Raw genomic sequence first — 12305 nt, forward strand, 5'->3', positions numbered from 1 at the left:
CCCATGGGACAGACTCTGCCCTGCACACCCCACTGGGCTCAACCCTCATCGTGACACCCACCAGCTGCAGTGTCCCCAAGAGGCCCAGCAGGCACCATTCTGTGCTGCGTGCCCCCCCAGCAGGGGCTGAACTGCACCCTGCAGACACAGACAGAGCCCACATCATTTCCAGGGTCATTTATAATGCCCGCTGCAGCAGGACAGGGCTCACAGCTCCTCCCGGGCTTCGGCTGTGCCAGATGGGCTCGGTGACTCTGTGCTGTTCTCCGGGGCCTTGGACACCTGCAGAAGGTGGTGGTGAGACGGGGATGGACATGGCCTGTCTCCATCCCATGTGTCCTGCAGGGTCTGTGCCCCAGCTGGCAGCCCCTGCCCTGGGATGGGGGCCCCTCACTCACTGTGGGTGGCTCCTCCGGCAGCTTCCCTCCATTTTCCAGGAACTTGGAGAAGGTCTCCACGTCTCTGGCGCTCCTATATTCGACCATCTGGACACAGGGGACAGGAAGAGGACACAGGGTGACATCTGAGCCCAACCTTCCTCAGGTGCTGGCAGAGCCAGGGATGCCCCATACCCGTCCCTACCCACCTTCCTGCCTGGTCCAGCAGGGAAGTAATGCAGTGTTGGGTATCCGCTGATGCTGATGTTCTCCAGCTCGTTGGCCGTGGCATCCATCTCGGCAATGATAATGTCCTCGTGGTCTTTGTAGCGCTCGCCCAGCTCCTCCCAGGCAGCCGCCATCTCCTGGCAGTGGGCGCACCATGGTGCATCTGTGACGGGCACGGCGATGGAGGTCACGGCTGGGCTGGGGGCACCGGGGATAGGCGAGGGATGGGGGTGCAGGAGTGGTCATGGAGAGGATGGATGCTCGTGGTGGAGCTCAGGGACAGCACTTCAGCACTTACAGAACTTCACAAAGACGTTCTTGGTCTCATCAAATGCTACCTGCTCAAAGGTCTTCCCCACGAGCACTTTAACGGGCCGCGTGTTCCAGTCCTCGGGGGGCTCTGCGCTCAGCAGCTGGGGCTGTGGGAACAGCAGGATCACAGAATCACAGAATGGCCAGGATTGGAAGGGACCTCGAAGATTATGAATCTCCAACCCCCTGCCACAGGCAGGGCCACCAACATCCACATTTAATACCAGCCCAGGCTGCCCAGGGCCCCATCCAACCTTGAACACCTCCAGGGATGGACGGGGCATCCACAGCCTCTCTGGGCAGCTGTTCCAGCACCTCACCACTCTCACAGCAAAGAACTTCCCCCTGACATCCAACCTAAATCCTGTCTCTTTCAACTTAAAACCATTTCCCCTTGTCCTGCTGTTATCCACCCTTTTCAGGAGTCGACTCCCCTCCTGTCTGTAGGCTCCCTTTAGGTTGCAGGCTGCAGGCTGCAATGAGGTCACCCCGCAGCCTTCTTTTCTCCAGGCTGAACAAGCCCAGCTCCCTCAGCCTGTCTTTGTAGTGGAGGTGCTGCAGCCCCTGATCATCTCTGTGGCTCCCCTGCACCCTCTCCAACAGCTCCCTGTCTTGTTTGTCCTGGGGGCTCCAGCCCTGGATGCAGTGCTGCAGATGGGGCCTCACAAGAGCAGAGCAGAGAGGGACGGTCACCTCCCTGTCCCTGCTGATGGAGCCCACACTGAGCAGTGGTGGGACACGTGGCCAGGTTCAGATCCAGGCACCCATCTCCTCACCTTCACCTTGCCATCCAGCACCTCCTGCACAAAGTCACGCACGGCCGTGGCTGAGAAGGCGTCCACCTCCATGCGGTACTTGCGGTTGTTCTCCATCTTGATGCAGCGCAGTGTGGGCGCATCGCTGGGCGTCAGGCCAAAGAAGGACAGAACGGTGGCACCGTACCCGTTCACATCCACCACCACGAAGAGCACCTGGGGGGGGGGGGGGACGGGCAGCACTGAAGCTGTGGTCCCCCAGGTCCCATCCTTTCTTGCCATGGGACCACCTCACCTCGCCCCGGAAGGTGCTGGCGGCCACACGGAACTCATCCCGCAGCGCCTGCTGCTCTGCTACAGAGGTGTTGAGGAAGAGCAGCATGTGGTGGGGGATCTTGGCCCCAAAGATCTGGCTGGAAGTCTGTGGGGCAGAAGGAGGGTGAGGCCAAGCACCTTGCAGCCACGCTGGGGCTGGGGTAGGCAGCAGCCATACCTCATTGGAGAAGTCCATCACCAACTTCAGGCTGTGCACAACGAGCTGCTGCGTCAGCTTGGCCACATCCAGGCCCTGCTCCGGATCCACGGGGAAATCTGTCCGCCCCTCATCAAACTGCAGGCATGGGACAGTGAGCACCGGACCCCAAAGCAGCCCCACTGCCCCCAGCCCACTCACCTTCTTGAAGAGGCAAACAGTGTCGGCCGACAGCCCGTACGCCTCGAACAGCTCATCCTCCTCGGCCACACCGAACACCAGATCCTCCATCTCTGCGGCCACCTCGTGGAACGCCCGCGCTGCCTCGCCATGCAGGTCCTGCACTTCTCCACCATCAGCACCGCCGTGCCCGCAGCCCAGCCCTGCCCGCCCCGGCCCCAGCCCACCTTGAAGAAGCCCACCACGGCGACGTCCTGCGCGCTGATGAAGGCGGCAGCGGTGGCGGCGTCGTGCAGCAGCGTGGCACTGGGCCCGGCCCGGCGCTGCATCCAGAGCACCATGCCTTCAGCATCCATGCGGCCTGAACACGGAGCGGGGCTGCACCGGCCATCACAGCCACTGCGCCACCACCCCACCGTCGCCACGGAGCTGCTGTCGGGATGCCGTCACCCCTTCACCATCACCTCCCCACCTGCCCCCCGCCCTCACAGCACCCCGCACAGCCCTACCGCTGTATGCCACAGGGTGGGTGCGATTGCCATCGCGGAAGAGTTTGAGCGTGGGGAAGGCATCGATGTGGAACTCGGTGCTCAGGGCTGTCTGTGCCACGGCGTCCACCTTGCCCAGCCGTCCCACCTCTGATCCGTTCCTCAGCAATGCGGCCGCACGGGCGAACTCAGGGGCCAAACGGCGGCAGTGCCCGCACCATGGAGCATCTGTGCAGGGCTCGGTGTCACCACAGCACAGCCCACAGGAGGTGTCCCCAACCCAGGGATGTCCCCAGCCCAGGGGTGAGGCTGAGGGCACCTAATGGCACATGTGAGCCGCCGTGCCCCATGTCTCGTATTCCCACCTCGTGTCCTCTGCCATAAAGTCCATGCCTCTGCTGTCCCCCTCACCCCATGACCCTGCCCTCTGTCCCCGCTCCACCTCTCATGCCCAGTGCCCCTCTGCCAACCCCTATCCTTCAGGCCCTCACATCTCACACCCCACAGCCCTGCCTCCTCCCCCCCTGCCCCGCAGGCACTCACAGAACTCCACCAGCAGCAGCCGGTGCTCGCGCAGGGCACGAGCGAAGTTGTGCTCATGGAGCACCAGGACGCCGTCCTCCTCCTTCAGCTCATCCGAGAGCACCTCATCCTCTTCATCCTCCTCCTCCTCCTCCCCCCCCACCACTTCCCCATCCTCCTCCCCACCCTCAGCCCCCCATGCCAGGCTCAGCCAGGCCAGCGATAGCAGCAGCACACACAGCACCGCGCCGCCCCGCATGGCGCCGTCCCACTGCCAAAGCCTTCACACGGGGAGAGGGGCAGATAAGGGCAGCGGGGCGGGAGGTGCTGGGCCGTGGGAGCTCGTGGCCCTCCGCTACTGGCTGCCAGCACGGAGATAAGGCAGCGAGCAGGTGCTGGATTTCCAGGCGCGCGTCCCTACAGCAGGCCCGGGAACACGGACACGGCAGTAAGAGACACGTCTGTAGGGTTTAATGGCGATGGAGGAGCACAGCCTGCGGCCGGGCGCAGCTCAGCGCACAGCAGTGCACGGCGATGGAGGTGCCGCGAGGACGAGTCGGGCGTCGGTATCAAAAAAAAACAGCGATTAAAAATAACTTTGGTTGCCAAGACCACGACCGCGGGCGCCCGCTTTGCTAAGGGACCCCTCCACCTTCCCGTCGGTGGGGCGGCGCGGGCGGCAGGGGGTCCCCGGGCGGCAGGGGGATCCCCACAATGGTGGGACCGGGGGGGGTCTCAGTCCTCCCAGCCCTTCCTTATGCACAGGCCCCACTCCCAGGCGAGGTGCTCCGTCTTGTCATCGTCGGTGACCAGCGAGCGGACGCGGTAGGAGCCACGCACCAGCCGGCCCCGCGGCACCTCCTCGGCCGGTGTCACCACCTCGTATTCCTCGGCCCGCGGTGCGTAGCTGCCCACCATGAAGACGTCGCGGTCCACTGGGCGAGAGGGGTTTGGGTGAGCAGGGCCGGGCGGTGCTGCCCCATCCCATCCCTGACCCCACTCACCCGGCCGGCCGCGGCGGTACGTCAGGTGCAGGCACTTCAGCCCACAAACGATCTCCCTGTTCACCTGCGGGCACAAAGGGGCAGTGAGAGGCTCCACGTGCTGGGCTCGGAGGGGCACCCACCCTACAGCCACCAACACCACCTTGCGATGCAGCTCCTTGGGATGGGCACTGAGTGATGCTGGGGGCAGTGTGGGTCCCCACGGTGGGCAGCAACCCCCAGAGAGGCACAGAGCCCACAGGTGATGTCAGGTGCCCACAGAACCTTACCTTGAAGGACACCTTCACCCTGTAGTCCACCCCCTCCTTCAGCACGAAGGGACGGCTCTGCAGCACTTCCAGGTCTCCTGTGGGGGGCAGATGGTCCGTCAGCATGGCACCCGTCCTCCTCCTCCTCCTCCCTTCTGCCATGGAGGACCGGCAGCACTCACCTGTCAGGTCCATGGTGATGGGCCCCGGCGCCTGCTCACACATCAGGGTCAGCTTCGTCACCTGCACGTTGGGCACGCTGGCATCTGGGAACAAGTGACGCAGTGTGGCCCCTACCCATGGAGTTGGCACTTCGGGCCGCGGAGCAGGAGGGTTGGGGACTCCAGGGGAGGATGCCCATGTGCCCCAAGGGGCTGCGTGCAGCAGCCAGAGGACAATGAGCTGCAGGCAGCAGGGCACCTGAGCCCAAACCCTTTGTGGATGAGCCCATGTTAAAAGCCCCGTGGCACAGCCCAGCCCATGTAGGCACAAGGGCAGCCCCTGGCTGACAGCCCCCCCCGCGGCCGCTCGCTCCATCTCCGCCATCCCGATGAATTCCCCGGTCCCTCGTAACCGTTCCTATGGCAACTGCAGCGGTGATCCTGTAACCAAGGCAACCGGGGTCCCCGGGCAGCATTACCCACAGCAGGGGATGCCGGGGTCTCCCTGCAGTGGGGTGGGCACAGGCAGTGCCTGCGGGTGACGCGTTTGGGATGTGCCCTCCCCATGGGGATGCCGCCAGAGATGGGGGCGCCGCAGCTCCCTGCACCCGCTGAGGCTGCATCACCCGGTGTGACGTGTCAGGGTGATGGGATGCTCAGGGTGATGGGATGCTCAGGGTGTTGGGGTGGTGGGGTTCCCAGCCCCAGCCTTACCCACAGCCACAGGGATGTTGCCCAGCAGCGCCTGCTTGTACTTCCGCAGGCTCTCATCCCCCGGGTCCAGCTCCTGGATCTCCCGCAGGCTCTTCTTCTCCGGCGTCTTATACGCCAGGGCCACGTCGGCATCCTCCTCCTCCTCCTCCAGCGACAGCATCACCCCCTCCTTGTCAGCCATGATGTCTGCGGGGCACAGGCAGTGGCAATCCGAGGACACCCTGGGGACCCCCATGCCCCAGGGCACACCGGCACTGCCGGGCTGGGGGAGATGAGCTCAGATGGATGCGGTTGATGGCCCCCAAGCTGCCATGTGGCAGCCGTGCCGTCCCCCTGCTCGGGGCCACGGTGATGCCACCAGGCTGCGTGTCCCCAGGGCTGCGTGTCCCCAGGGCCCGGTGGCACAGCAGAGCCCAGAGGCGGTGCCGCCGGCTGCGTTTCCGCACAGCGGTGCAGCGAGATGAGCCGTGGTGCTGCGTGTGTGCGGCTCGGGGTGCGTTTGCAGCCCGCGGCGCCCTTCCGTGCACGAGGTTGGTATCCCCACCGCCATGCAGCCCTCCGGGCTCTGCATGCCCCACAGCCCCGCCGGCTGCAGGCACAGCCACAAACCCACGGGGCCGGGGCCGACGGTGGGCGCATGTCGGGCGGGGAGGACGAGGGCCCATCCACCGCATCGCGCCCGACTCTAGGAGTCCGCAGGGCCCCGCGTTCAGCCCCGGGCTCGTCTCCAAGCCCCGGGAAAAGGCAGCGGCCCCGCACCTCGCGGCACCGCACCGGGATGCAGCGCCGGGGGCCGACCGGGATGGGCACCGCGGGGCTCCCCGGGCTCTGCCCCACCTGTTGTCGTCGGCTGCGGGGGGCGATGCTCGGCCCGCGCTGTAGCCCCCCCCCCACCCTCCCGAGCACCCGGCGCTGCCCCCCCGCCCGCTCACCTCGGTAGCACAGCGTCAGCCACAGCAGCTCCAGCAGCTGCCCGCCCGCCTCGCACACGTCCAGGCCGAGCATGGCCGGGCCGCGCCGGGCCCCCGGGGGGGCTCTGCAGGGGGAGGGGGGTCCCGCTGCTCCGCTCCCGGCTCCCGCTGAGCTCTCCCCGCTGCGCTCGGCGCTGCCCGGCGCGGCCCGGCGGGGCGGCGGCGGCGGTTCCCGCAGACGCGGCGGCTCCGCTGCCCGCCCCCGCCCGCCCCCGCCCCTCGGCGCCGGGCGGCTCCAGCCCCGCTCATGGGCGGTGTGACTGCAGTGAGCTCATCCGCCGCCCGCCCGCACCGCGCCTGTCCGCACTGCCCGCGCCGCGTGCTCTGCCCGCAGCCCCGTCCCCAAGCCCGCACACCGCGAACCGAGCGGCAGCCGCGGGATCGGGGCGTCTCCTGAGCCGGCGGCGCTCGGCGCCGTGTCCTCAGCGCACTCGGAGCTCTGTCCGCACCCCGCACCCCCCTGCCCGCACGCTGCGAGCGCTCGGCCCGTCCCCTGAATGGGCCCTGAATGCGCCGTCCGCCCCTCGCGTGCACCCCGCACGCACCCCGCGCACATCCCGCGTACCTCCCGCATGTGCGCACCGTGCACATCCCGTGCACCTCCCGCTCACACACACCCCGCATATCCCGAATACCCCTGCATTTACACACACACCCCGCACACCCATACACCTCCTGCACACTCACACACACCCCGCACATCTCCTCGCTCCCCGCCCTCACCCCGCCCGCCGCCCCTCGTTGGGCTCCTGGACCCGACGGCCGGCCTCTCCCGGCCCCGCACGGCCCCGCACGGCCCCGGGGGGCACCGGGCGGGCAGCAGAGCGCTGCAGCCGCGAGGGGGAGCGCGGGGCGGACGGGCGGGGCGGGGCGGGGCGGGGTTGGGACCGGGGAAGCCGCAGCCCCGGGCGGAGAGGAGCGGTGCGGTGCGGTGCGGGACGCGCACCCGCTATGACCATCGGCGGTCCCCGCGGCGGCGGGCAGTCCCGCCTGCAAATGCCGTGCCTGGGCAAGGTGAGCCGGCACCGGGCGGGCACGGGGCAGACAGCGGGCGGGGGGCACCGCACCGGGCGTCGGGGTCCGAGGGGAGTAAGTTTGGCTGCCCCGGCCCAGAGACAGCTCTGCCGGCTGCGGGATGCCCCGCGTCCGAGTCGTCCCGGTTCCCCGTGCCCCCGCTCTCTCCGCCGTGGGGCTGAGTGCAGCCGGTGCCCCGCAGATGGAGCGGATGATCGTCAGCATGCAGGACCCGGACATGGGCATCAAGATGAGGAACCAGAGGCTGCTCATCACCGTCATCCCCCATGCCATGACAGGTGGGCTATCGCGCCCGGGGCGGTGCGGTGGTGAGGAGGGGAGCGGTGCACGGGAACGGCCCTCGGGTGGCACAGCACAGCGGGCGTCTCTCAGCACTCAGAAATGTGCTCAGAACTGCAGCTGGGAGCGATGCCGCGTTGGCTGAGCCCTCCCTGGGGCGGGCGGCTGTGCCCCGTAACCCCGCGTGCCCCCTGGGACCGGGGCGCCGCACCGCACCATAGCGCTGCCACGATCCTCAGGGAACGACATCGTGGAGTGGCTCATCCAGAAGTACGGTATCTCGGAGGAGGGTGAGTGCCCGGTGCGGGGCGGGGGGTCCCGGCAGCTCGCAGAGCCGCCCGGCAGCCCCCGCTGCCCCCACCCAGAGTCGCTGCACCTCGGCAACCTGATCGTGAGGCACGGCTACATCTACCCGCTCCGGGACCCCCGCAACCTGGTGCTGCGTGCTGATGAGTCGCCGTACCGCTTCCAGGTGGGTGCCCTCTGCAGTCGGGGTCGCAGCACCAACCCAAAGCACCCCAGTGCTGCTCAGCCCGGCCCCTCTCCCCCCAGACCCCGTACTTCTGGACCAGCACCAAGTGGCCAGCCACCGAGCTGGATTATGGTAGGTGCCCACCAGCTGAGAACCCATGGACCACAGTGGGTCCCAGCCCCGCTGAGCGGCTCCGTTCCTCTGCAGCCATTTACCTGGCCAAGAAGAACATCCGCAAGCAGGGCGACCTGATCGAGCATGAGAAGGTGAGTGGTGCGTGTGATGAGCTGTGGGGCCTCAGCTCGCCCGGCATGGGGCTGCAATAAGGGTGTAGTCCCCTTGCTGGAGCGGCAATAGGACCCAGGGCTGGGCAAGGGTGCAGGTCCCACGCCGTGCCCACCTGGCTGCTGCTCCCCAGGACAACTACAACCTCCTGCACAAGAGAATCAACCACACGTGGGACTTCGTGGTCATGCAAGCACGGGAGCAGCTGCGGTGAGCGTGAGGACGTGATGGAGATGGCAATGGGCAGCAGGGATGGGGCGGCCCCCAGCTGCCAACCCCCCTCTTCTGCACAAACAGGGCAGCCAAGCAGCGGCGGAAGGGTGACCGCATTGTCATCGACTGCCAGGAGCAGGCCTACTGGCTCGTCAACCGGCCCCCGGTGAGGACAGGCTGGGAGGGACATGGTTGGTGGCAGTGTGCAGTCTGGGCACAGCTGGCTGGGTGTGCTTGGGGGACCCCAGCACATGGCTCTCGTTGCAGCCAGGAGCTCCCAACGTGCTGGAGCAGGGCCCTGAGCGCAGGAACTGCCACACCACCCGCGTGCAGCTGGTGAGCAGAGCTGGACCCACGGGGCTGCCCCACATCCCACCCTACATGGTGACCTCCTTAGCCCTGCTGACGTCCTTGTGTCCCGTTGTCCCCACTGCCATGGCTAAGCGGGGAGGGCTGTGTTTCCCATGCACCTGCTGCCATCTGTGCCAGTGCTCTAATCCCTGCAGCTGCCCTGGTGTGTGCACTGTGGTACCCTGTGCCCCGCAGCCACCAGCCCTCCTTTCTAACTGCTGCGTTTTCTCTTCTCTCCTCTGTGTGCCATGTCATCTGTCCACGTAAGTGTCTCCAGCCCAGGGCCGCTGCCATGCTGCAGGGGGCAGGAGGTCGGGTTCCTGCTGGGATGTGTCAGTGGGGTGGAGGCAGGGGGAGGCATCCCCCTGGCACAAGGGATACATAGAGAACTCCCGAGCCCTCACCCAGCCCTTCACATCTCTTCCAGGCCAAGAACATGGACTACTACAAGCGAGAGGTGAGTGGAGCATGGGGTAGCCGTAGGGGTGCTGCATGGTGCAGGGCCCTGACGTGTGCCCATGGCTGGCCCAGATTGAGTACTGCAGGAAGGCCATGGCCAGGACCAGGGTGAAATCGTCCATCTGCCTCGAAGGGTGAGCTCTGTCCTGCAGCGGGCTGGCAGCCCCCCTCAGCACATGCCCAATGGCGATGGGCAGAGCCGAGGCCATTGCAGATCCCAAGACTCACCCCTCCCCGTGCTGCCCCCGTGCATCCCTTGAGAGTCAAGGCCACGGTGGGTGGTGAGATGTGGCCCAGCCCCCCAGCCACCCCTCCCCGCAGGTACCTCAAGTTCAACGAGCAGTACGTGCCCCACGACCCCATCATGTCGGGCTGCCTACCCAGCAACCCCTGGATCACCGACGACACCACCTACTGGGCCATGAATGCCCCCACGTAAGTAACCCCCAGGGGGCCACCAGCCCTGGGATGGCTGCAGAGAGAGGACAGAAGCGGCCCTGCTATCTGGGGGCCATGCTTGCAGCCTCCAGCCCTTCCTGCACGCTGCCCGCAGGGTGACGACCCCCACGAAGCTGCGGGTGGAGCGCTGGGGCTTCAACTTCAGTGAGCTCCTGCTGGACCCGCTGGGCCGCGCACAGCTCCTCGAGTTCCTCAAGAAGGAGTTCAGTGGTGAGTGAGCCCTGTCTGCCCCAGCCTGCCGCTGCACCTCACACCAACTGCCTCCATGCTGTGTGGCTTTGCCTTGCTGTTGGGCCCTGCTGGGACCTGAGGAGGGTTTGCCCATGGGTGGTGTCCAGCACCATGGCCTCCCGAACGCCACGTCCCCATTCCAACACCACGTCCCTTCCCCAGCATCACCTCCCATCCCTACACCATGTTCTTCCAACATCACGTCCCTTCCCCACTGCCACCCCCACATCTGAACACCGCATCCTCTCCCCAACACCATCTATCCTCTCCGACACCACGTCCTCCTCCTCGATGCCACGTCCCCATCCCGACATCACGTCCTCCTCCTCAACACTGCATCCTCTTCCCCAGCTGAGAATCTGAGCTTCTGGGAGGCATGCGAGGAGCTGCGCTACGGGGACCAATCCCGCATCAGTGAGATCGTGGACTCCATCTACCAGTGAGTGCCATGCGGCAGCAGGGCCATGTCCTCGGGATGAGGCCATCCCAGCCCTCCATCCCAGCGTGGGGCCGGGCCAGGCTGGGTGCTGGTCACCTGCTATCGATCCCCAGGCAGTTCCTGGCTCCGGGAGCCACGCGCTGGGTGAACATCGATAGCAAAACCATGGAGCGGACGCTGGAGGGCATCAAGACGCCCCACCGCTACGTGATGGACGACGCACAGATGCACATCTACATGCTGATGAAGAAGGTGGGTACCGGGCGGGCAGTGCTGGGTTCAGCCTTGGCCTGATGCTCTGCTCCTCCAGGACTCCTACCCACGCTTCCTTAAGTCGGAGCTCTACAGGAACCTGCTGGCAGAAGCCGTCATCCCTCCGGAAACCAAGAAGCGGTGAGGGCAGTGCCGGGGTGCCGTGGTGCTGAGGGTCCCCGCGGTGCTCAGCCCAGCTCTGCCTGCAGGGTGTTCCCTTTCATGCGCAAGCAGCGGCACTCCAGCCCCAGCCCTGCTCTGCTCCTGCCTGCTGGTGACACCGAGGCCAAGGGTGAAGAGAAGAGCAGGAGTCCTGCAGCTGTGCCCGAGGAGGAGAGCTAGGCCCTGCCACGGCACCCTGCCCACAGTAGCACTGAAGGAGAGAAGCCATACATCCCCTGCAGACCCCGCTCGCTGCCCCCAGATCCTTCCTACCCCAGAGGGAGCTGGCGCACGGCCTGCCCCACGGGGCAATCGCAACACATGCAGAAATAAAGGATCCCGTGGGGAAAGCGGTGTGGTTTTCATGGTGTTGAGCAAGGGGTGACACGGGAGTGCAGGAGGGATCCCTGCAGCCCTGTGTGCACCTCCAGCTGCGTGCATCCCCAGCGTGCAGTGGCACCTGGAGCTGGGTGCAGCGGGATGGCAACAAGCGAGGGATGCAGAGGCCCCGTGGGCTGGCATGGGCAGGCAAGGATGGTGGCTGGCAGCTGAGCTGCTCTGCCTGCCCGCCACCCCTTAATCTGAGCAGAGCCCGAGGATCTCACGCAGGATTATTCTCTTTCCCAGAGCTGAGCCCCAGCTGTGGGGGATTAATAGCGGCCATTATATAAACATGAGGCAGGCTCATGCCCTCTGGCACTCAGCCTTGGAGCTGAGCACAACCACAGGGCAGCGTGGGGTCATCCCCAGCCCATTAAGGACCAAGGGGGGGCCAGCCTGCGCTGTGACTACTGACAAACCGTGCAGATGTGCGGGATCAGGAACCCTCCACTGCTGCTGATGTAGCCCCCTCACAAAGTGGCTGCTCACGGCTCAGCTTGGTGCTGGGGCATAAAAAGGCCCTGTGGTGAGGTGCTGGGGAAGCTGCAGGAGCCTTAGTGGTGGGATGGAACCTGGGACCTCAGTGCTGGCAGCCACGGGGCAGTGACAGATGGTGCCACGCTCCAGGAGACACTGCGTGCTGCACGGCTTCCTCTGGCTTGATCCAAATCCAAGCCCTGGAGAGAGATTTTCATGCTGATGGACTGCAGCAGGAATCTGGGGTGTAAAAGCAGGTCAGCGAGTCCCAGGCAGGGGGAAGGGACAGGCCAGCCCAGCTCTGTTACCTAACTGCTTTTGCAGGGTCCAGCATCCTCACTGCTGCAGCAGGAGAGCCAGGGGTCTGCAGTGCCACCC

At 66.0% G+C, this 12305-nt stretch overlaps 3 protein-coding genes across 5 annotated transcripts; 1 reads left to right on the forward strand and 2 right to left on the reverse strand.

Annotated features, from left to right (window-relative positions):
• Positions 1–162: 162 nt before the first annotated feature.
• Positions 163–3696, reverse strand: PDIA2 (protein disulfide isomerase family A member 2). The gene is made up of 11 exons (XM_042864626.1): positions 3356–3696; positions 2834–3040; positions 2552–2685; positions 2346–2483; positions 2166–2282; positions 1968–2093; positions 1694–1888; positions 904–1024; positions 587–768; positions 399–485; positions 163–282 (listed from the first exon to the last, which is right to left on the reverse strand). The coding sequence occupies exons 1-11, from the start codon at positions 3591–3593 to the stop codon at positions 208–210; spliced, it is 1620 nt and encodes a 539-aa protein (XP_042720560.1). The 5' UTR covers positions 3594–3696; the 3' UTR covers positions 163–207.
• Positions 3697–3783: 87 nt separating this feature from the next.
• Positions 3784–6490, reverse strand: ARHGDIG (Rho GDP dissociation inhibitor gamma). Of its 2 annotated transcripts, XM_042864630.1 has the most exons (6): positions 6394–6490; positions 5462–5647; positions 4769–4852; positions 4608–4684; positions 4339–4402; positions 3784–4269 (listed from the first exon to the last, which is right to left on the reverse strand). In XM_042864630.1, exons 1-6 carry the CDS (start codon positions 6464–6466, stop codon positions 4070–4072), a joined length of 684 nt encoding a protein of 227 aa, XP_042720564.1. In that variant the 5' UTR covers positions 6467–6490; the 3' UTR covers positions 3784–4069. The 2 variants fall into 2 exon arrangements, with proteins under 2 accessions (XP_042720564.1, XP_042720563.1); XM_042864629.1 differs by having other exon boundaries at positions 4608–4852.
• An 843-nt stretch (positions 6491–7333) lies between these two features.
• RGS11 (regulator of G protein signaling 11) lies at positions 7334–11419 on the forward strand. Of its 2 annotated transcripts, none has more exons than XM_042864627.1 (17): positions 7334–7446; positions 7649–7745; positions 7986–8036; positions 8112–8218; positions 8299–8350; positions 8426–8484; positions 8637–8713; positions 8801–8882; positions 8984–9052; positions 9495–9524; positions 9599–9660; positions 9848–9961; positions 10080–10195; positions 10568–10655; positions 10769–10907; positions 10966–11048; positions 11117–11419. In XM_042864627.1, the coding sequence occupies exons 1-17, from the start codon at positions 7384–7386 to the stop codon at positions 11247–11249; spliced, it is 1422 nt and encodes a 473-aa protein (XP_042720561.1). In that variant the 5' UTR covers positions 7334–7383; the 3' UTR covers positions 11250–11419. The 2 variants fall into 2 exon arrangements, with proteins under 2 accessions (XP_042720561.1, XP_042720562.1); XM_042864628.1 differs by having other exon boundaries at positions 9501–9524.
• The last annotated feature ends 886 nt before the right edge of the window (positions 11420–12305 follow it).

The sequence above is a fragment of the Lagopus leucura genome, unplaced genomic scaffold, assembly GCF_019238085.1.
Source record: "Lagopus leucura isolate 7727_CA_CO unplaced genomic scaffold, USGS_WTPT01 Super-Scaffold_760, whole genome shotgun sequence".
Classification (NCBI taxonomy): domain Eukaryota; kingdom Metazoa; phylum Chordata; class Aves; order Galliformes; family Phasianidae; genus Lagopus; species Lagopus leucura.